The sequence below is a fragment of the Brienomyrus brachyistius genome, chromosome 25 (genome assembly GCF_023856365.1).
Source record: "Brienomyrus brachyistius isolate T26 chromosome 25, BBRACH_0.4, whole genome shotgun sequence".
In the NCBI taxonomy this organism is placed as follows: Eukaryota; Metazoa; Chordata; class Actinopteri; order Osteoglossiformes; family Mormyridae; genus Brienomyrus; species Brienomyrus brachyistius.
Genome location: NC_064557.1, coordinates 11,851,607 through 11,873,874, shown reverse-complemented (window position 1 = coordinate 11,873,874; position 22,268 = coordinate 11,851,607). Strand labels below are relative to the sequence as shown.

The window sequence follows — 22,268 nt, the reverse complement described above, 5'->3', positions numbered from 1 at the left end:
CAAGACGTTTACTCAAGTGGTACTTTAATGGGCGATTTAAATTTCATCAGTCATTTAACTAGTTAGGTATCTCCCCCTTTAGTTACTGTTAGGTGTTCAGGCACTCTATACACCACTGGGCAGCTGCGAACTGTCATGCACCGCCACAAATCGTCATCAGATGCATCATAAACACACTACGTCCGGCAACGCGCGCATATCTGATCTTTAAGGTTAAGTCAATGTTTCTCCACCCTTCCGACCACGCGGAGCGCCCATCATAACTTTTCAATTCGGCGGCCCGGGGTACATTTTGCAGAGGGGGGAGCACTGGTATAAAAAAGCCTGATTTAGGGCCTAACTTATCGCCTGTATCACAGTTACTTACTGACATCAGCCAGCTCGTCCGGCGGAGGAAAGCAGCGCCGCCTTTTCCAACCTCCTTTATACCTGTGTGACGTCACCGTGCATCCTTAGGCTGTTTCACGTAGGAGTCCGCCCTGAAATAGTCCGCAGACTTTTTAAGTGGGTGAAATTACGCAGGGACAGTTTAGGGGTACTGAGGCTGGTGGGGAGGGGGGATATATTTTTAAAAGAGATTGTTTTCCCTCTGTGGAAATGGCCTCACACTTCTTTTTTTTCTTTTCTTTTTTTTATGGCCTCATACAGTTTGTATCCCATGACATATCCCATAACTCGAGCCCTGTTTAAAACACATTTCTTACTTCTTATTCTTAATGGCGTATGATGCAGGAACCCTGTCCATCTTGTTTCCGTTAATAAAAATGCCAACCTACACTTAACGATACTCACGAACTTAAAAATAAATACAAAATACAACAGTGGCAACTGTGTCTAAGCGTCAGGACGGCCATATATCAGTCGCGCGCATTCACGCTCTTAGTTGCGCGCACAAAGTGCGCGTCCCCTGTGTTTCTTTGTGTCGTGCCTGTGCTCCGTATCTTGCCGGTACGTTAGTCTAAGGCGGATATAACAATAAACAAAACTCACAAGTTGCCAAGACAACGATAAAAGTCCGTCCCCAGTGAAGTGCCTCTTTGTGTAGATAACAGCACCATCTAACCTCACTGACCGTTTTTCGTCCCACAAAGACAAGGCACGAATATGAAAGCAAACACTATCGAACCGTATAGGAGAAGCATACTAGTATGTCAGTGCTAGAAAGTTGCGTGATCATAATTGTTCAGCACTTAACTTTTTAAACTGTCCTGACATCAAAACTGTTTTAACACTTTTTTCACTACACTTCACAACATGCAGAAGTAAAAAAAAACTGTTTTCTTTGTTATCCCAGTAATTACTCATGAAAAGCTATAATTACAGGGACTGACTGCACAGAAATTAAAGAAAACAAACGCCTGTTGTTATCATCGGATGTGGAAGGCCAGTGTTTTTGCTTTCCATCGTCCTCTGTCTGCACCCCCATCAGACTGTCCAGCCAGAGTGCGTAGAACATGCAGGCACAGAGGCGTGTTAAATTTCATCCTTTGTTCCTCTGAAAGGATGTTCTCTGAAAAGGTGTGTTGGGTCCAGGAAGTAAAACAATTACCTTCCAGCAAGACTCAGCTATCTTTGATAAAACCTCACAAAATTAATTTCCCAAATGCCAGCCTTACAATTGGCCCTGTTCCCCGTCTGGCCTGAAGGATAATTCTCTCTGGTGCGGGTACTGCGAGATTGCCCATCACCCTGATCACGGGACATGACAAACAGTCACGTCCCTGGTCTAAGCAGGATCGCTGGTCCATGATGGAATAACAATACTGGCTCCTGTGATGATTAATATCCATCAGCAGTAGCACAAACACACACCTGTGTGTCATAATTCCTGGGACCTGCATTCCTAGATTTATCATCCGATAATAAATCTCATCTTGACATCATTCTAGCTGTCACTTCCGCCCATTCCTTTGACATGAGGTGTCTGTAAACAGCTTTTCTTTCATTTGAACACTTCCAATAAATGTATTTCTTTTCATATATATTTTATGTTCCATTTTCCCAAAACCTCACACTTATGCTGCACTGCTTAAATGCCCATTGCCTTACTAGTCACTCTCGCTTACACCACCTCCCCAATGCAGCTAGCCTCACCCCCCCCCCCCCAACCCTCATACCTACACCACCCTCCATGCTGCACTACGCTGCTCCCTGGGGCTCAGCAAACCCTGCCACGCTTGGTACTTACATGCAAATCATGACCGTTTATTAAAACACTGACGGAATATCCTACAGCTAGGAAAAAATCCCCAGGAATCTGAGGTATGGATGTCTGTGACGAGTATCTTCACGTTTTAGCAAGTTTATTAGAAAGAGGAGTAACATTCAGAATACAAATGATCAGAGTGATCACTGCATGGAAGGCCCAGCTAGAAACACACGATCCCAGAGCAAATCGGACAATCTATATCCTTCCCAAGAGATCATTGAATAACATGAATAACATGATATGCTACTAGATCAAAGACATATGGATGTATTTTAGCATGTTTTAGCACAAATTATGGCCATTTTTAGCACATAAAAATACATACACTGTATATGTGTTGGTAATATAATCATTAGTGCACAGTAAGTAATTAAGGATTCATGAAATTAAGAGTTACATAAAATGCTGGTTCATGATTGGTCCGATTCAAAGTCCATAGGCCTGATTTTCATTTCCACGGATTTCAAGGAGTACCACCAGCCGTGCCACCAGCCGTGCCAGGTGTACCAGACCACGCCGTTGTCAGTGGCTGCGCTGTAGGGACCCTGATAGTAATAACCATTCAGGTGCGCAGAGTGACATCTAGAGGATAATCAAACAACAGCACAAGGATCAACCTCCAGACTGTTTCTTGCACTGAAAGAGGTTTCTTGTCATAAGTACACTTAAGGTATTAAAAGCAACTAGTCATGCTAATCAGCAATATAATAATACTGACAACTAATAATATTAGTACTATGACACTTTCAGTTACATTCACTTACGAAGTATGCTTCCCTGCCTATTGTGTATCCATGAACCATAAATGGTTCTGCATTTATCTCAAGGCTGTGGGATTTAGCGCCAGACCGGATAACCTGTGCTATGTGTTAACTTGCACTGTGAAAGTATAAATGTGCTAAACTCACCTGAGGTCACCTTGGCTAGCAACTAACCATAAATAATTATTTTTTTTTAAAAAAAGAACAAACCTGTTAAACCACCAGCCGCCCTTGTCCTCCCTGGCGCAGTTACGCTCATAGCGGTCGTGGTCACGGTCATACGTGCTGAACTTCATCCCTTGGTGGCTTGCCCACCACTGCACCTCTGGGTGGTAAGTGCCTGCGAGCGAGTCGCCCGCTGTCCCAGAGTACTCACCGAACTGCAGCTGGTACCCGTCCTGGGGAAAGTGGTGCTTTACTACCGCACATATACTCTGTCTTAAGGCTTTAAAATGGAAACAATGTTTTGATCCATGTCCCTGGCTTGGGACTGCGTCCCAGTTTTTGTGACCTTATAAAAACCATGAACCTTAAGCAGAAGGACAATGTCAGTCGGCAGAGGACCAGCATGCAGGACAGCATGGATGCTGTTTAAAAAGCAGGCTCACCGTCTCACTGGCCACTTTGAAGTTTCTATACACTGCATAACGCTGATTGCCATCAAAATCCTCCATATTGACTCTGAGGGTGTAGTCCCCTGCGAAAGAGAAAAACTGTTTACTTTGCTTACTGTGTGTTTCTGAGAATTGGTGCCAATTTACAGCAAATAACTAATTTTCTGAGCCTTTTTGTAAGACATTCTGAAATATGTGTGACTTGATCCATATATCGAACATCTTAGCGAAGATCTACTCACTGCACGGTTATGCTAGTGAGAATGTTCCCACTCGGAGCATATTCTAGAACCACACACACCCTACACCAAGTCGTTGCATCTTACCTTGAGATGACAGGTAATGCAGGTAATCATTTCCCAACCAGAATTCTCCTGTGCGAGATGCCAGATTTCCGAAGCCTGCTTTGTACTCTGCCCAGGCCCTACAAGAAAAAGTTCTTATGGTCAGGGAGCAAATTGCTGCCGTAAAAAAAAACCCAAACAAACAGAGAGACATTCTCTCACCTGTCAAAGGACTCACTGCCATCCGATCGCCTCTGAAAAACGGTCCAACCTCCGCCATCGCTCATGTCACAGTAGGCATTGAAGCTGGAGGGTGACCGCAGGGGCTTAAGCAGATAGGACCCGCTCTGCCTTTTCCCGTCGTTGTAAGCCTGAGCACAGTCTGAACATCCATCAACAAACAAGGCACAGGTTTGCTGTCATTCTTATTGGTGACATAGCCCTCAAATTGATCTGGACCTCAGAAATTCCACCTGCCCAGCATAAACTAATTACACGTGTGGTTTTGGTTAATTGCCCTCTTTAATTGCCCTCTTTACCGCTGTTGGGTGAATGTAGGTCAGTGCTGCAAGCTGAGCGACTAATGATTCGGGGAGTCCCGGCTGAGTATGTTTAGGCAGGACAGCGGAATTAAGGGCAGTGCCAGAAGCCAGAACCCACATGGGACTTGCTGGCAAGCAGGACCACCCTCCACCATCTCCTGTCTTTTTTCAAAGACATGGCGCCCCCTTACCAATGTATTCCACTGGCCCCCCATGGACAATGGGATCTTTATCCACTGTAGACGACTGAATGCCCTGGCCACGCAGCTGTTGCAGCAGGATGTGCTGCCTAGCGACCTGGCCCTGCAAGGTATGCAGCTGTGCGCGCAGACGTATGGTCTCCTGCAGACACTCATCTGGGGCCTACAGACGTGTATACCAGCAGGCGTGCATAGACATGTGAGGGAAGGCAGATACATGGCAGAGAGCAGAGGTCAAATTTATACATGACCTGTAAGTGACTATCAAAGAACAAATTAAGTATTCAACAGCCAGTAAAATGTGACACAAATATACAACTAATTTTTGACAGCCCTATTTTTTGTCTCAGTCCCCCTGAAAAATAATTTCATTAAAAATATTTTGCTATAATCGATTTTACTATAATATTATAATATAAAATTTCGTGTTTGCAATAGTAATACAACTATACTGCTGTAGTGTTACATATGCAAATAATACAGTAAGTTTGGCTTTAACAAAAGCTGAAGCAGAACAGAAAATATTCCTTACCGAGACACAACTTTGCGCAAAGAAAATAAAGGTGAGAACCTGCCCAGTCCACATCCCGGCGATCCTCATTGTCCTTGCGGCTTCTTGACGGATCTATCCTCTGCGAGAATCAAACCGGATCGGAACCTGTCTGCGATAGCACGGGGAAAAAAACACACACCAACCGCTCTCCCAGCAATACACTGGTAACCCTCCTCCGCCGATCGGGTAATGTTCTAGCGGTGCTGTCCAGCGGTGAATCACGGCACAGGAATGCTCAGATGGATCTGATCAAATGATGTCCGTAAACAGCAGACCGTCCGAACCAATCCACTATGAACTCTATGTACCGTGTCCGACAGTTTTAATAAAATAAAACAGGTGACATGCAGTGCTCGAGTTCTGTAAGGGGCGGTGCGTGATTTAATGGAATAAAGGCACATATAAGAAATGCTCATACACTAGAATGCAGTTTTCTTAGTATGTGATTTTCTTTGAAGAATAAATGTTACTATGCTGTTATCTTCGGATTACACCAAAACAAATCGTTATTGCTTAAATACCTTTATCCAAATGCTGTTATTTTTGTACACATAACAAATAGCCAAAGGCTGATGATACTACTAAAGTTAATATTAATATTCCGCACTACTTTGCTATGACTTAATTTAAATTTCATATTTAAAGGTATAAACTTTATAATTTTGAGTGTTGGTAAAACAGTATTAATACATAAATAACCCAAAATAACTTTTCCAGTTTATATTTAAAATCTCTTCAAATATGTTTCCTAAGCAGCCGCATTACCCCCGATATCCATCCGACGCCATGAATAGTCCCAGTCCTCAGCAGGACCCCTTCTGATTTAGGCAACATTTGATCAATGTATCTGCGTGTGCACTTTTTAAAAAGTCACATTTAGAGATAGTTGCATACGACTGTGCCTCTTCCCAACGTGCGCGGCCACATCGGGGGTAAGGGGGTGGCAATGTGGCGCTGACGTATCCATCCGCGAGTTCGCCTGAGCAGAAAGATGGCGGCTGTCCCGACGGGTTCGGACCCTTATCCACAGTATATAAATTCAGTCTTGCGTTTAGTACTTTAAGACGTTGTAATTTGACGACTTTGTTTCTGTTTCGCGGACACAGACACACAGCGCCGACCCTCCCCGGCTTGACAAGAGGTGGTCTAAATAATCACAAGCAGAGTTGCTGAGGTAATATTATTTCAGGTGGTTGTGTACTGCAGCACTTCTCGGTGTTTATGTGCCCGCAATCTCTCAGCAGAGTGATTAACTTAGGCGCAACTGATTCGGGCTGTAGGTGCAGGGGCGGGTTACGCACGTTTCTTTGCGAGTAAGCCTTTCTGTGTTTGTGGTGAGCGGTACCTGGCTACATTGTTGTCTTTGTTAGCTAACAGGCTAGTTGGGCTAGCCGGCCGTTTGAGTTGGGGCTGCTGGCGCGCGATAGCCGCGTGAAGCCTAGCTCAGCAACTTAGCAATTATAACACAACTCCGGTAAGTTTCGACATGTCGGTAGATGACACTGGCGGATAACCGGCTGTGCGTTAAACGAAAGCCGAGGCGGCGGTAACTGTGGTGGGTTTAGAGGGTCAGATTCTGGATGTGGGCCGCGTGCCGGGGCTACTAGGTCAGAGTTGCCCGGTTATGAGTTGTTTGACGCTTGGGGCGTCAAGTACATGGGGAGCTTGGATGTTGGGATGTTACTTGTTAGCCGTTTAGCTAACTGGTTAGCGGGTAGAGGGGCTGTTGTCATGACGACGCCCCGCCTCGCGAAGCCCGCGTCGGCTCTCCGCCGTTACCCGCCGGGGCAACTCTCGGCCCGCCGCGCTTTTAGCGGGTTACGAGTCGCTGCCGCGGTAAACGGGACGCGGGGAGCAAAGGGACAGCTGGTGCCGCGCCGGGTCCGCCTTCATTCTGCGCTCTGGCTGTACTGTGAAGGTAACGGTTCCTTTCTGGGTACCATGGTGCACGTAAACAAAAGGAGCATGGTGGCTTCTTTATTGGGCTCAAACCCACTTAGCGGTTGCGCTAGATGACCTGATTCGTGGTGCTGGGAGCCTTTAAGTGGCTTCAGCCTCGGTCGGCATAACGGCGCCGTCTTCTGATTTCTTTGTCCTTTGTATCACCTAACCGTTAAGCTGCGTTTCCGTTTTTTAAGCAATTTTTTTAAGCTTACATATGGTAAATTAATGTCTTTTCCCCTGTGTTTTTGTTTTTCTTTCCATTGCTTATGGTACCTGCTGTTAAACTGTGATAGTGAACTTGGTTGTGGTCTGTATGTCATACAGGAACAAGGTACCCTGTATGCTTATTGTGTGTGTTTCTGCAGATTTGGCTCCTAACTTTGCACTCTGAAGATGGCTACAGGCGGGGCTTTGTTTGATGACAGTGCTGAGGACCAGGACCTGGCCAACTGGGCCACCAGCAATGGTGGACTGGGACTGGAAGACAGGCTTAACAACATGGTATGAGGAAATGTAAAGGGGGTGATGGTGGTGGTAAAACAGGTCAAGCAGCGTGGCTGGTGATCCCTTTAAAATAGCCAGTATTGTATCTATGGTGGTGGTATCCAGCATGAACCTTTAATCTCTCCTTGTCAGTCTCCTTGGAGAGTGGGACTACGTAAGGGTCACTCCATGCCTGATGTAGAAGTTGGACTTTGAGTTATTGACTGAATGCTGCAATATGTGGAAATTTATCCACCTTTACCCCCACCCCCTCATTGGGGGATGGATCAGCAGGCGGCACGGTGACTAGAAGGCCCCTTTTAGATGGAGTCCTCCCTCATAGCCTTGGGTGAAGCACTTGACCTACATTTCCCCAGTACATGTGCCCAGCTGTATTAACCTTGTTTCAGTGGGTAGCTGTACGTGAAGCTTGCATGTGTGAATCGATGAATGCTCTTTGGCAGGACTGGGGGGCACAGCAGCAGAAGAAAGCCAACCGCTCCTCTGAGAAGAACAAAAAGAAGGTTGCCGAGGCGGCAGAGAGTCTTCTGACCAACAGCATCTCGCCAGAGTCCACACCGGGAGCTGGTCGACGGCAGCGAGCGCGCACCCCGCACTCATATGCCACCCAGATGTCTGTTCCGGAACAAGCAGAACTGGAGAGGCTGCGGCAACGAATCAACTTCACGGACCTGGACCAGGTGGGGGGGATAGGGGCCAGTGAGTGGCCAACATACAGCAGGAATCTCGTTGTAATATGTAGGTCAGGGTTCTTGTTTTCTCTGCTTCATTTACTGCCACAGCACTATTTTTTTCAAGGAAGGGGGACAGGAGGCAGCATATTCAGTGTTTGTGGGATGTTTTGTGGGACATTTCCAGGCCACCTGTGGCCATCTGTTGAGAACTTCCAAATCTAGGTCTCTTAGACGAGACCCGTATAAAATCCGAGGCGGTATCAGGGTGCCTGCTGCAGTCAGGAAGGCTGTTTCTGAGAGTGCAGAGTGCCTTTTACCGCCCTGCTCCGAATCCTCGACGGCTGACAGGCACCTGTCTCTCTGGCAGAGGAGCATCGGGAGCGATTCTCAGGGCAGAGTCACGGCAGCAAACAACCAGAGGCAGCTGGCTGAGAACAAGAAGCCCTTCAACTTCCTACCACTGTGTGTCAACACCAACAACAGCAAGCAGCCAACTTCAGCCACCCTGGCAACTGCGTCTGCGGGGAAAGACTCATCTGTGCAGCGCAAAGACGCCTCTCGCCTGGAGCGAGGGTCACCCATCTCTGACGGCAGGGGCGAAGCGGGGATTGACAGCCGTCAGGTAAGGGCAGAGTGTGTGCATGGTGGTGTGGAGGTGCTTGCATGTGTACATTCCTCTTCTAAATGCATCTTGCCTCATTTTTCCTGGCAGGTTGTGACCAAGCTGGTTCAGATTCGGGACTGCATCAGAAAGGCCAGCTCCATGCGAGATGACCTGGCAGAGAAAGCTGATGTCCCAGCCAATGTCGAGCACCTGTCTCATCTCATCGATCACCTGAAGGAAGAAGAGAAGTCCTACTTGAGATTTCTGCAGAAAACATTGGTCAGTATGTAGGATTTTTCCATTGTCTTTTGTCTAAGGAGTGAGTGTTCCTTATCCCAGAATAATAACCTAAATCTGGGCTAAGTTATTTTTATTCCTGCTCCAGTTGGGTTTCAACTGCACTGCCTTGCCTGTGAGTGTGACCTAGCAGGCTCGCACGCAGCCAGTCGTGTGCTGAAGACGGCATGTGTGCATACTGTAAACGCTGGCTTGTTTTTTTTCCCTTAACCCCCCAGGCCAGAGAGGATGACCTTCGCGCCCTAGCATCCCCAGGGGGGACCGGTTTATTGGCGGACATCACACCCTTGAACGCCGAGAGTGGACACTCCACGGTGAGTACACCTGAATTGACTCCACCGCTTGGGAGATCTGCCTGTGCAGTTCTTCCTTTAGTGAAAATGACATTCAGGTCTGTAATATGATATGAATGCTTCCCTAAGAGCCCATTAGGGGGTTAAACCCCATAATGGAGGCTCTCGGCCTCAGTCATCAGTAGCACAAGCCTTCCATCCTTCACCGTGATGATCAGTGCCTCCTGTTCACTCTGCAGGGCCGGGATGTCCTCCGCATGCTAGGAGCAAAGGAAGACCTGGAGAACCCCCGCAAGAAGCAGGACCTTCTGAAAAAGTATCTAGAGCAGCATGAGGAGCTGCGGGCCCTTAAGAGCCGGCAGACTGCTCTTATGTCCATCCAGAGCAACATGCCGCAGATGCCAACCCTGGACGACACGGGTGAGTCTCGTTTGTCCACTACTAGCTGGCATGTCTAGACCAGTACACTTTGTTGGATTGTATAGCAAGCATGTTTTTTTTCCTAGGTTAATAGAAGTCTAGTTATGTCTGTTTTATGCGCCTGACCTGTAATTTTGCAGAGGAGCCCCCTCGACACTAAGATGCATGAAACTAGCTAATAGATGTCTTGTACTCCAGGTATCAGTCCAAATATTCTACATGTCTGGGTTCTCAGTTATGCTGTCTACTGTATTGTGCTTTGGTTTAGGGTGATGTGAGAATGTCATACAGTTTAGAATTATTTGTGACACCAGTACTGTCCAGTTGATCTTCCCTCTTCCATCCTTGACTGTTGGTCTTTTTTTTTCTTCTCCTCATCTCCTACAGTTGTGACTGAGACGACGGGTAGCGTGTCCGGCCTCAGCATCACATCAGAGCTGAATGATGAGTTGAATGACCTTATACAGCGTTTCCACAACCAGCTTCATGACACACAGGTATCTTGCTGCTTGTCAGTAGTTTTTTGCTGAATTAACATTTTAAGAGTCTAGCTCTCTGCAGGAAGACTTTGGTGCTGACGGGTAGACGGTGTGAATGTGTCCCCTTCATGTCATGTTGCTCCTAGACAAAGACTGTTCCAGACAACCGGAGGCAAGCCGAAAGCCTGTCGCTTTCCAGGGAGGCAGCACGGGGCAGGCACACGCTTGCCAGTGCCAAGCGTGCCACTCTGCAGCAACTCCAGGACAAGAAGGAGACAATGGACAAGATCCTTCAGGAACTGCACACGCTCCGAGACCAGACGCTGAACAACAACACCTGTAAGAGACCGAGGCCTTTGCTCTGTTCCAAAAGTAGCTGTATGGGCAGTCCGTTCTGGTGGTGTTAGGTTTCTCATTTGCTCTGTGGCATCCCACTCAGGTCGAGGGGGGCCTATTCTGTCTCAGCGTAGCACAGACCAGAGAACCTCATTGTCTGGGGGACGCTCTATGGGCTTCGGCCGAGATGGCAGCAGTCATGTGACCACTGGATTGGAGTCCAGTGGCTCCTATGCTGAAGGCAACATCAGCCCAGGCGCCAAACTCCGGTACACTGACCTGAACTTGGTTAAATCACTTTCCTTGCTCATATATCTACAGAATAACAAGAGCAAAGTTTATTAGTGAAGTTTGAAAATTCTCTGTTTGTATTAAACCTTCAGGAGCAAAGATGTGTCATTAAAATGGTTAGTATAAGTAGTTTGGTTTGTATTTGTTGAAAAGAATATTAGGCAGAATTTCTCACGTTGAATGCGAATAAGCATAGAGAGATGAATTGGCAGCATTTCCTGTGACATCACAGGAAGTACAGCTCTTGGCATTACTGTGCAAGCAGGAAGCTGAAGGAGGTGCACACCCGGCTGAATGAGCTGAGGGAGCTGGTGCAGTACTACGAACAGACGTCTGACATGATGGTGGATGCCGTTAACGAGAACATCCGTGATGAGGATGAGGAAGACAGCCAGGACGGCTCCATCTTTGAGACTATATTTGATTCAGAGCATGACAACCATGAGCCAGTCACCAACATAAGGTGTGCTGATTTACCACACTAGCAAATGTAGATGGATGGGGTCTTTCTTGAAGAAGCAGTGATGCATCTGTGTAGTTCTGTGTGTAGGACAAGCTATTCTGTTACCAGCAGAAACCCACCTGTCAACTGGATGGATGTTAACAGCCTCACCAACGGTCGTGGCTCCAACAACCATGATGGGCGACTGAACACTGACTGTGAAATCAACAACCGCTCAGCTGCTAACCTGAGGAGCTTCAACATCCCCTCTGTGATAGGTCGGCCCCGGCTTCCCACCTGTCACTGTCACATCCAGGGGTCTCTGCACTGCCCTTGAGTCATACTGTGTCTCTGTCACAGAGTGCCAGTACAACCGGGACCGCCCCTATGAGGAGGTGAAGGATGGTAATGAGGAGGAGGACGAGGACGACGAAGCCCTGGGGGACGAGGACGAGGAGGTCGCACGGCATGGCGACAGTGAGGGCTCTCCTTCCAGCCGCAGGAGCAGCCTGGACGAGGATGCTGAGTTTGCACAGAAGGTCCATCGGCTGCAGACCGCAAAGGAGAAGCTGCGACATCTGCAGGAGCTGGTGACCATGGTGCAGGTGGGGTCCTGTGCCGTTGGGGAGGCAGGGCTCTGGGTGGGGCAGGGCCTGATGTCATCAGTGATGCTTGAGTTTGCTTGTTCTAGAGCGATGACACTGATGGCACCGTGGCCAACGAGGACGAGGGGCCAAGTCAGCGACCCAACAATGCTCCCGAATCTGTGAAAGTCTCCCCTCCCGGGGTAGCCAGGTAAGGAGGGGGCCATGCCGTGTGCTGGTGCTTGAGCGACTGTGATGGCCCTCAGTCGCTCAGCCAGGCCTCCACCTGTGTCTCCCAGGGAGGAGCTGTATCAGGCACGGCTGCGGGAGCAACAGCAGGAGCTCAGGCGGCTGCAGGAGGAGCGGCTGAGGCTGATGGAGATTCAGGGGAAAATCCAGGACCTGCAGTGGGCCTGTCCTGACCTGCAGGTATTTGCTTGCCGGTGCCTGACGATGCACTTCTAGCGCATCTCTGTACTGAATGGGTCCCCCCCTCCCCCATATAGTCATCCATGTCCAGCATGAGTGAACAAGGCCCCAGGAAGGTCCCTGCTGCGGCCTCCACCCCGGCTGTGGGCCCGACCTCCTCCTCAGCGGCCACTGCGACCCTGGACTTACTGAAACCCAAGACGGATGCATCCGCCCCAGACAAGGAGGTAGGATGCTTGCCCTCTGAGCCTGCGAAGGGGATAGTTTCGGTCTGTGTATGTCTGCATATCTAAAGGTGAGCGTCTCCCAACACCCAGCTGTGGTCAGAGATGCAGCGCCGCCGCTTCCAGAGGGAGGAGCTGAGGCAGCGCCGCAAGCAGCTCGAGTCCCTGATGGCGGAGCACCAGCGCCGCAGCGGCCTGGGCCGTGCTGGGCTCCCACCGGATGAGAGGTGTGTGTGCATGTGTGTGCACACGCTAGTCGTGGTCAGCCAGCTCTAGGTCCGAACCTTTTCAGGGCTTCAGATTAACTAGCACTAATTTTAGGTGTACTGCTTAAATCGACATTCAGTGTAACACTATTTTCAGTATTACTGATAAATGCTTTGGTAACAGAAATAACATTGGTGATGTTTTATTTTAAAGGAAAAGTGAAGTGAAGTAGTGCTTATGAAGGGAAAAAACGTTAAATTGTGCTTTTTAAAACATAAACGCCAGATAATAAATGTACAGAGGTATGTGTTCAGCTGTTATTCTGTCAGTGCATCTGTCCCTGCATACATTTTGCATGAAGCTGCTGTTGTGCTTTGAGTGTTTCATGGAGCAGTTTGTCACAGAGATTCAGGAACCTAGTTCCTGAGCCGTCTGGACTAAGAACTTTTGTAGCTCCTAGGCACTTTCATGTCGCTTTCCCACTGTACAACAAGAGCTGGGACCTTTTTACTAAACAAGCATGGGACACACAGAAAGCCTGTAGTTCACACTTCACACGTAATTTCATAGGAAACTACACTACCACCACAAAACAATGGACGACGAACAAGTGAGTTATTGGGAGGATTGATCGCATACATCTTGGGACATAGACTTTTACTTATATTTTACTTGTACAAGCCACGGCGTGTTTATTTCATAATTAAATCTGGCCAGCAGATCAATCTCTCATTTTCCACAGGATAAAGAACGATGTAACTTTACCCCACTAACAAGTGCTGGCAAGTTTCACTTGCAGCACTGGCAGTATTAGACGAGTATATTGGTTATGGAGCAAATTTTCCAATGCAGAACTATGGAGGCAAAAGCAAAAAGGTATTTTTTAATGTATTTAATGTGATTGAGGTACTAAAAGAATTCCATCTGCTCAGTTTTTGCCTTTATTTTTCCCTGCACTTCTGTGGAAAGGCAGTAGCGCTAGCGGGCAGTCAGTCGGCATGATATTGCTGTAAGTGCCTCCAAAGTAGCTGGACAGAGTTCCTGAACTGACATAAATTCCTGGTTTCGGGGGAAAAAAAGTTCCTGCAGGAGGAAAGCACTGTATCTCTCTCTTCCGCTCTCCCACTCCCTCTCTCTCATACAGTCCATGTATTCATATCTTTTTGGGGACTGTTCGTTCATTTCTATAGGCATAAACCATAGCCAAAACGAAAGTTCTCTGTCTCTGCAGGTGTTTCACATGGTAAGCGACGATGGTTTAACAAAAATGGTGCCTTTTTTGCAAGTTGCACTGGTGCACCTCGTGATAGGATTTACACACATTGTCTGCAAAAATGGTTGCAAAATACGACTAAATGGTCACAGTATGGAACTCCTAGCAGTATAACTCGCCAAATGTGTTTCTGCAGGACAATGGCCACCTGGGGGGGCTCAACACCCAGTCATCTCAATGAGGAAGACGAAGGCTACCCCTCTGAGATGGGAGATGAGGAAGAGGAGGGAGACTACAGTTCCAATGAGGACGTCTCGTACCCTGGTCGAAAGAGCAAGGCCTACAATGGCAGAACATCTAGAAATGGGTACCAGGGGGCAGGGGAGAGGGGCTGGCCATTGTTCTGTGGTCACACAGGACATCTAAGATGGTGTGAGTGTGGCATATATACCTTTAATGAGATGCATTTCTGCTGCCTCCCAGTGGCCCAAAGGCCTCCAAGCCTCAGCCTGTGGACAGCTCTGGCCATCCGGCGTCTGGTTCTGGGTCGCAGCCCCGGCTCCAGCGCCAAGCCGGTGGCCCCAGGGGAACTCGGCGTCAGGAGAACCTGCGCTGGGCCTCGGAGGGCTCCTTCAGGGAGGGCCGCTCCCACTGGCAGGAGCAGGTGGGCCAGCTGAAAAAGCAACTAGATTTCAGCACCAGCATGTGCCACACGCTCATGCAGGACCAGCAGGTGAGCCGGGGGTGGCGGGAGGCAGGGAGCCCTGTCACCTAGAGCTCTTGCTGTGCTGAGACTGGCTTTGACTTTGCACCCTTTTTTACTGGGACATTAAGTCAGTATGAGCCATGCGTCGATGGCTGCTTCTCTGAGTGTCCCTCTCTCCTTCCCCGCCCCCCCCCCCCTGCAGACACTGTCCTATATGCTGCAGAGCCTGATCACCAGCCCTTACAGCATGTTGCCCGGCAACCTGGGCTCGCCGCAGGTGCACCTGCTCATGCACCAGCTAAATCAGTGCTACACGCAGCTGGCATGGCAACAGACCAACGTGCAGAGGTAAGGGGCGTGCCTCCGTTTGATGGGACAGTGCCTCGGGGCTGTGCTGTGGGACCCTGACCTGTGCTGCCCGCCTGCAGGCTCCGCCACACCCTGGACGAGCTCCTCCGGCAACAGCAGCAGCAGCCGCAACCCTCCCAGCAAGCCCAGCAAGGCACCCCATCTGTGTCCGGGGGGCCCTTCCTGCCCTTCAGCCTGCTGAGCATGCCTGGGCTGGCCCCTTTCTCTCCCCTGCCCTCTGGTATGCATCCTCCCTCATTCTGCTACGATGCCACATTTGCACAAAATTTGCATTTTGTTCTGTTTTTTGTTAACCTTTGCACACCAGATTGATATTAGACTTGCATTATGTGGTTCATTTCATTTTTGGAATCAACCTGCATTGAGCATTTACCATTTTTCCCATATTTGGAGTAACTGCTTCCAATATTATCAGCTTGGGGAAAACGGGGGTGGATACAGCAGATGTCAGCCAGGTGGGATGATGCTGTAAGCTGACAGGCCGGTCGAAGCATTGCAGTACTGTGAACATGCCCACCCTCCCTGCGACAGGCTTTGGTTTTGACCCAGCGTTCCCATCAGGGGGGCCTGACTTGACGAAGACCCCCGTGAAGCAGGCTGGTGGTGAGCAGCTGCAGGCACCGGCTGACCACAACACCTCCAACAAGACGGATTACATGGGCTTCCTGCGGGCCTTTGATAGGGCTTCTGTCAACGCCATGGACACCTGGTACCGTGCGATTCGGCGTTACTGTCTGTATGGGTCCAGGCAAGATGTGCGGTCTTGATGATCATCCCTGCTTTTGTTGGGGTGGAAGGACCCAGAAGGATGGCGAGGGTGGCAGCCCCAGCCAGAGGGGTGGTCAGCAGCCGGATCCCCATGCGCCAATGGCCCATGGCTCCCTGGAAAGCCTCAGCAGCATGCCTGACCCCAGCGACCCCACCACAGTCACCAAGACTTTCCGCTCAGGTGGCAAAGCCTCAGCCCAGGCCAGCCTGGCCTCCAGGGACAAAACTCCTGGCTCCAAGGGCCGGCGGCGCAGGGGCAAAGGACACACCAAGATTAAAGGTAGGTGTGAGGAAACATAAGGATGCATGTGGGATTTTTAAATCCTTAAAAATACACCAGATGGCAGCATTTGCACACAGCTGAACAAATCTCCAGATGAGCTTGATGGGCCGAATGGCCTTCTCTCGTTTGTAAATTTATGTTCTTATCCTCTGGAAAGATGCTGTTTCACGATGGTGTCTGTGTGTTACTGGGCAGGCAGTCTGACTGCTGTTTCTCCAGGGCCGGACAGTGATGCAGGCTCTAGTGGCAGTGAGCTCAGCCAGGGTTTGGCCTCACACAGCAGGTCTAAGGAACCCGATCAGGACCTGCTGGACAGGTTGACACGAAAGAAACTGGATGGCAAGTCCAGTGAGCTTAAGGCCAATGAGATTTCCTCAGGTAAGCACTTCTGTTCATGGTCCAAGCCATAGTGCCAAAGCTGTTCTGTGATCATCAAATGAGTGGAGTTTCGCATAATCCCTTTTCATCCGTATTATGGTTTAACCCTCTGGGGTCTAGGGGCAGGGAACACACTGTCACTGACTGGGGCATGGTCACACATTTCACTCAATATCATAAACTTAATTCATGGCAAATTATTTCTTGTATAGTTTTGGCATTACTCCTCATCTTAATTTTAATGTATATTGTAATGGTGGCAGTTTGTTTTGATCCCAGATATCCGATCTCCAAAGTCTTGGCTACATGAAGATGACTAAATGGTGTAGTTGCAATAGTCAATTGGGTAAATCAGAAAAACTTAATTCATGTCACTATTTCTGGCCTCCTTTCATTGAATATGTAGCAACTTTCATGTGTATGCATGAGCCATTCACATTTGTCCACATCCCCCCCCCCCTTTTATGGCGCTTATGGGGATGTATCTGGATCGTGTTTCATGTTGCGTTGCTGATCAAATTACCATGCGAATGCGATTTGAATACGCAGAAATGCAGCTATTTATAATGCGAATAGCGATCTTCAGGTGAGGGCGGTCCAGGCAAAACAAAAAAAGGTGACATGGTTCACTTTTGAAGACGACAGATTATGGATTTAGTCAGCGTTTTTTTTTCATGATTCTACATAAAAATCTCAGCGATACATAAACTGGAATAGACGTGAAATATTTTGCATCGCCGATGATGCACTCGACCCCAGAGGGTTAAGCGTTGCTAAGGTCAGTGGATAGAGTGTCTAGGTGTTGATGCTGGCCCCTCCCAAGCCCTAATGGTTCCCTTTTTGTTTTCTATACATCTTTATTTTCTCTGTTATGTATCTATCCGGCTCCACACAGCATGTTCTTGGAGAGCATCAGTCCACCCTAACAGCTTTGCATGTGCTGAAGCTCAAGGTAATGAATCGCCATGCGTGTCTGTGGCGAGCCATGCCATCATCGCGCTCCTGCTGTCTGTGCCTGGCTTTAATGCAGTGAGCTGCCCTGGCCGTTCGTGTCTCGCTCTCCCACTGAGCTAGGATTTAGCCTTGAGATAATGAGCTCTGTCCTGGCCTCGTGTTGATTGGTTACGGTTCGTTGTATGCATCAGTGTGTTCATCATCTTGACACGGTCCATTGGTGGAATTTAATTTCGTTAGTTTAGCTGTAATGTATAATGACTACTCATCGTTGGCAGTTAATTTAGCAATTTACAGTTAAGTTCTTTAATTCAAGTTAAATCATGGCCAGAATTTAGATGGCAGTCAGTGGTAAATGTAACAAACCGAAACAAAAGCCAGTAAAACAGCCTGGCTGTAAGAATGAATGCGTAGCGACAGCTTGCGGTCAAGGCAGCAGAGGAGGTTCTGTGAGCGTGCTGAGGCAGCCTGTGACTAGCTACATGTTCTGCCGTCCCACAGATACCAGCAGCGACCTCTCACTGTTCGAGGCACTACGGGAAACCATCTATTCAGAGGTGGCTGCACTGATCTCCCAGAACGAGTCACGACCGCACTTCCTCATCGAGCTGTTCCACGAGTTGCAGCAGCTCAACACTGACTACCTGCGGCAGAGGGCGCTCTTCTCCATACAGGTAAGGAGCCTCTTAAAGCGGGGTGCACCTTCTTGCCTGTGGCCCTGTGTATAATGCTTGTCGTTCCTCCTGGCAGGACATACTCAGAAGGCACCAGGCTGAAGGCAAGGCTGCGAAGGAGCGGAGCCTCTTCCAGGGCCCCGTGGACTGGGCTGCCACCTCCAACCTGGAGCTCACGCCCAGTGAAAGCCTGGCCACCAGCGACACGGTCAGTCTCTTCCTTACAGCCACGGGAGCCTGAGCCACCATGGCTTCCAGGCCTGTGCGTTAGCATAGCTTAGCTAGATGTAGTCGTCTATGTATTTAGATCGTCTCACCCTAATGCCTCTTGCCGGATGGCGTGTTGCAGGATGCCTCTGAAAAAAATGGCGTCAAGCTGACTTTGAGCACAAAGCGGAATGATGCAGAGTCTTTGGATAATGAGAGTAACCAGTCAACCCCCTCCAACCACTTTGCCAAGAATGATTTAGGTGAGTGTTTGTGGCCTGCGCTGATTGCGGAGGCTACCTGCTGAGACCCACACTGGCGTGACCCCTGTCCTGTGTGCAGGCACCACGGTGATCCACATGGACAAGGCGCTGGCCCGGATGAAGGTGCAGGACCACTCCCAGCAGCAGGCAGAGGGCCCCACGGCCATGCAAACGGAAGGTACCCCACCTCCGCATTTAGATTCTCTGACATTTCAACAACTAAAAGTGAAAAGACTCTTTGAACTGTCTTACCACCCCCAAAGGTGCTTCCGAGAGCCCTGACATCCACTGTCCCCACATTGACACCCAGCAACTGGACAGGCAGATCAAGGCTATCATGACGGAGGTCATACCCTTTCTGAAGGTGAGCAATGAGACCTCAGCTATGCATGCTCCGTGATTCTGTGTTCTCACCACGGCTTCTTCCACCCCCCAACTCCAGGAGCACATGGATGAGCTGTGCTCCCCCCAGCTGCTCTCCTCCGTCAAGCGAATGGTGTTGGAGCTGACACAGCACAATGACGACAGCAAGGAGTTTGTGCGCTTCTTCCACCGCCAGCTAGGGGGCATACTACAGGTAGGTCGCAACCATCAGAGCTTCCTTTGTGAACTGATGTTGCCTGTCTCAGTCATGTGACTTCCTGCCACCTCCCTCACAGGACTCCCTGAGAAAGTTTGCTGGACAGACGCTAAAGGAGTGTGGCGAGGACCTGCTGGTGGAGATTTCAGAGATCCTCTTCAATGAGCTGGCCTTCTTCCGCCTCATGCAGGACCTCGACGCCAGCAGTCGGCTGGGAGGGAAGCAGAAGGCCAGGATGAAAGCCCAGGCCACAGCCAGGAAATGCCCGCAGGCAGAGGTGGGCGGCAGCACCAGGCTCGTTCTTCTGCTCACCGAGCAGTTCTTCTTGTAGATGCAAACATGCTAAATCTTATTGCAGGAAGCCAAGCCCCAGGAAGCAGACGAGCCCCGCTCACCTGCCAGTCATGATGAAGACAAAGTGAGGACCATTGCCTCGTCTGAACATCAGCGTTCTCATAGATTATCTTGTGGTTGGGGTGCTTGGGTCCTGTTTCCGTACAAACAATGTCTGCTGTAGCCTGTTTGGCATTGTGGCCCAGTAGCAGAGCACAGATGTCCAGCTCTGCTGTCTTCTCTCATAAGGACCAAGATGACACTGAGAGGGAGGGGCCAGCCGACAACCCCCAACCAAATGAATGTGGAGGGAGCGCTGGAGCCTCAGACAAGGAGGAGGAAGAAGAGGATGAGGATGGCAGAGGACTGCCTCTCTCCATAAGTAAGCAGGCCCTGCCCCTCATTGTCATGTGACCCATTTTAGGCGCTTAGAGGAATGCTGTTTACATGGTCTGAGCAGTCACTCTGAGCCCGTTTCCCCCTGTAGGTCTGTCAAAGGCAGAGACTCAGCCCCTAACTAACTATGGCAGTGGAGAAGATGAGGGTGAAGAGGAGGAGCTGGAGGAGTTTGAGACGGGGCCTGTCGACGTGCAGACATCTCTCCAGGCCAACCACGAGGTGTCATGTGGCCAAGAGCAGGTAACGAGGACCTTCTGGCCTTCTATGAGGGCTTTCATAACAATGTTACTTGAAATACCTGAGACGAGGATATCTGAAAGTGACAGATGCATTTTTAGGGAGCAAATGACGCCTCAGAGAACAGCAGCCAGGAAAAATTGGATGAGAGCATTTGCAGTGATGCTGGTAAGATGCCAGAGAGGAATGCGTACAGAGTGGGGGGGGGCATGCTGGTTCTTACAATGAAGATGGCACAGGGACTTCATTTGGGGTTTCGGGCAGAAACATGCTTTATCTGCATGCTCTGTTTCTTGAAGTAAAAAGGTCCGAGTCCATAGAGCTGACTACCGTCTCTACGGTGCTCGAAGAGAAGCAGGATGGGGGTGCCTCCCAGGTGGACGATGAGGGGGTCTCTGTGGCTGGCAGCGCCCCGGCCGCCTTGGGGGGGACATCACCCTGGAGCTCGCCCACCTGCAGCCCAGACACAGACTCTCCTGTCATCATTAATGAGCATGTGAGTGAACGGTTCCTTGGTCAGGGGGGCGGCCTTCATGTCACCTAATTGAACACCTGCATCTAATTTTAGCTGGAGCAAGAGCAAGGCATGCTAACTCAAACAAACATGCTTTATTTACACAAGTACAGGTACATTGGAATGCTTCTCTTCTTCAACCCCATCTCGTTCTCCATAGCTTGAGGATCAGAGTAAAGGGTCAGCTAACTTGCAACAGCCCTAGAGCTGGGAGTTAAGGGTCTTGCTGAACAGCCCACAGATGTGACTCTTCTGCCAAGGCCGGGGGTTGAACCAGATATCTGATTGCAGGCACAGAGACTTACTCGCTGAGCCACTGAGCTCACGTGGAACAAGCTCTGCTAACTGTTTGTTTCTAATCCCAAACAGGAAGTTGGGTCTGGAAATTTAAGCCAGAAGTCAGATGAAGATGACTTTGTCAAAGTGGAAGATCTTCCCCTGCAGCTCTCAGTCATGTGCAAGGTGTTGACCAACTCACAGGCGGGATGTGGCTTTGTATACATGCCGATCTTATGACCAGTATTGTCACAAAGGATGTTTTCTTGCTAATATATCCTGTTCCGAAAGCAGTAGTTTGGAAATAAACAAAGCTTCTTAATACTGAATTGCTGATATAAATCTTGTTCAGCATTTTACCTCAAAGCAGTTTCACTGTGTGGCTGAGCTTTGGTTTAGTCAGATACTTGCTGAATTCTCAAGTGGACTTGACAGCTGTGTGTTCATCCTTCAGAACACTGGCATCTGCTACTTTACATCTTTGAAGGGACAGGGTAGTAATCTGTGTTAATCTTTTAAAGGAGGAGCTTCAGAAAAGAATAGCCGAGGAACAGCTAAACAACAACCTGTCAGTGGAAATCCTCAGTACGGCTGTGGGAGAAACCGTTCTTGTTGGAAACTCTCAAACACTAAAAGAGCCAGGTACTGTTACAACTGGTTTTCGGCAGTCCTTCTGTTCCTGAACTGTGAATATTACAAAAAGCTTCTCCCGCAGAGACCGTCGGTGCTCAGAGTGCATGAAGCCTCGGCAGCCCAGACTGACGTTGGCAACAGCTGGATTTCCAGGTTACTTCTCTGAGGGTGAACGTCAGCCCTGGAGGGCCAGGGTCCAATATGTGGCTCGAATATTGAAGGTTGGCTTTGTTTTTACTTGCTACGGTTCATAATAGTCTTTGCCGCCTTAGTTTAAGAGGCCGTCTACAAGCAGCTCGTGGCATTTTTAATTCCAAGTTTTATTTAGAGCGTTTTCATGGTTACCTATGGTTCTGAGGTCTTCCTGCTCCTGTTTGCTGCTCTGGCACGATACCCACAGCAGTGTGGAGGTGTTATATTCGTGCAGTTAATTTAACATTTTAGATGCATTTTCCCCCTTTTCCTGGGGTTGTCTGTCATTTCTCTTGAATGTACTGCTTTCAACGTGTAGAATCATTTTGATGGACTGAAACCCTTTGTTCCCTTTTTTTTTAAATTAAAATGTTTGACGGTTTTAAAAATGGACCCTG

At 49.0% G+C, this 22,268-nt stretch overlaps 3 protein-coding genes across 15 annotated transcripts in view; 1 reads left to right on the top strand and 2 right to left on the bottom strand.

The window, feature by feature from the left end:
- The window catches only part of LOC125720430 (uncharacterized), a 284,101-nt gene that overhangs the window by 8,847 nt on the left and 252,986 nt on the right, over positions 1-22,268 (bottom strand). The window contains exons 1-2 of one of the 2 annotated variants that reach the window (XM_048995867.1): positions 705-921; positions 368-479 (exon numbers count right to left, since the gene is read on the bottom strand). The exons of the other annotated variant lie outside the window; for it this stretch is intronic. The gene's annotated coding sequence lies outside the window, so the exon portion shown is untranslated. Of the gene's footprint in view, positions 1-367; positions 480-704; positions 922-22,268 lie in introns of those variants that run through there. 2 annotated transcript variants of the gene reach the window in all.
- On the bottom strand, positions 2,287-6,055 carry fgl1 (fibrinogen-like 1). Its single transcript, XM_048995879.1, has 7 exons — positions 5,143-6,055; positions 4,602-4,773; positions 4,091-4,250; positions 3,911-4,008; positions 3,579-3,667; positions 3,181-3,368; positions 2,287-2,791 (listed from the first exon to the last, which is right to left on the bottom strand). The coding sequence occupies exons 1-7, from the start codon at positions 5,209-5,211 to the stop codon at positions 2,620-2,622; spliced, it is 948 nt and encodes a 315-aa protein (XP_048851836.1). The 5' UTR covers positions 5,212-6,055; the 3' UTR covers positions 2,287-2,619.
- pcm1 (pericentriolar material 1) lies at positions 6,091-22,263 on the top strand. 12 transcript variants are annotated; one of them, XM_048995838.1, is made up of 41 exons: positions 6,091-6,173; positions 6,270-6,337; positions 7,473-7,608; positions 8,055-8,291; positions 8,653-8,907; positions 8,998-9,168; positions 9,405-9,500; positions 9,719-9,899; positions 10,287-10,396; positions 10,525-10,717; positions 10,818-10,983; positions 11,238-11,468; positions 11,556-11,725; positions 11,808-12,052; positions 12,139-12,242; positions 12,331-12,460; positions 12,538-12,687; positions 12,778-12,911; positions 14,301-14,471; positions 14,588-14,837; positions 15,013-15,158; positions 15,239-15,399; positions 15,711-15,888; positions 15,977-16,227; positions 16,426-16,608; positions 17,504-17,560; positions 18,064-18,236; positions 18,313-18,444; positions 18,586-18,706; positions 18,786-18,884; positions 18,970-19,070; positions 19,149-19,283; positions 19,366-19,563; positions 19,645-19,704; positions 19,869-20,001; positions 20,107-20,258; positions 20,357-20,423; positions 20,555-20,751; positions 21,139-21,231; positions 21,567-21,687; positions 21,761-22,263. In XM_048995838.1, the coding sequence occupies exons 3-41, from the start codon at positions 7,501-7,503 to the stop codon at positions 21,784-21,786; spliced, it is 5,886 nt and encodes a 1,961-aa protein (XP_048851795.1). In that variant the 5' UTR covers positions 6,091-6,173; positions 6,270-6,337; positions 7,473-7,500; the 3' UTR covers positions 21,787-22,263. The 12 variants fall into 12 exon arrangements, with proteins under 12 accessions (XP_048851795.1, XP_048851800.1, XP_048851797.1 ...); XM_048995843.1 differs by having other exon boundaries at positions 6,143-6,337; positions 11,580-11,725; XM_048995840.1 differs by having other exon boundaries at positions 6,143-6,337; positions 11,577-11,725.

Coding starts and splice junctions, on each gene's coding strand:
- fgl1 (XM_048995879.1), bottom strand. CDS start 5,211: ATGAGGATCGCCGGGATGTGGACTGGGCAGGTTCTCACCTTTATTTTC. Junction 4,251..4,601: donor GGGGCCAGTGGAATACATTG/GTAAGGGGGCGC, acceptor ATGGATGTTCAG/ACTGTGCTCAGGCTTACAAC. Junction 3,668..3,910: donor GCATTACCTGTCATCTCAAG/GTAAGATGCAAC, acceptor TCTCTTTCGCAG/GGGACTACACCCTCAGAGTC.
- pcm1 (XM_048995838.1), top strand. CDS start 7,501: ATGGCTACAGGCGGGGCTTTGTTTGATGACAGTGCTGAGGACCAGGAC. Junction 7,609..8,054: donor AAGACAGGCTTAACAACATG/GTATGAGGAAAT, acceptor GCTCTTTGGCAG/GACTGGGGGGCACAGCAGCA. Junction 21,232..21,566: donor AGCTCTCAGTCATGTGCAAG/GTGTTGACCAAC, acceptor AATCTTTTAAAG/GAGGAGCTTCAGAAAAGAAT.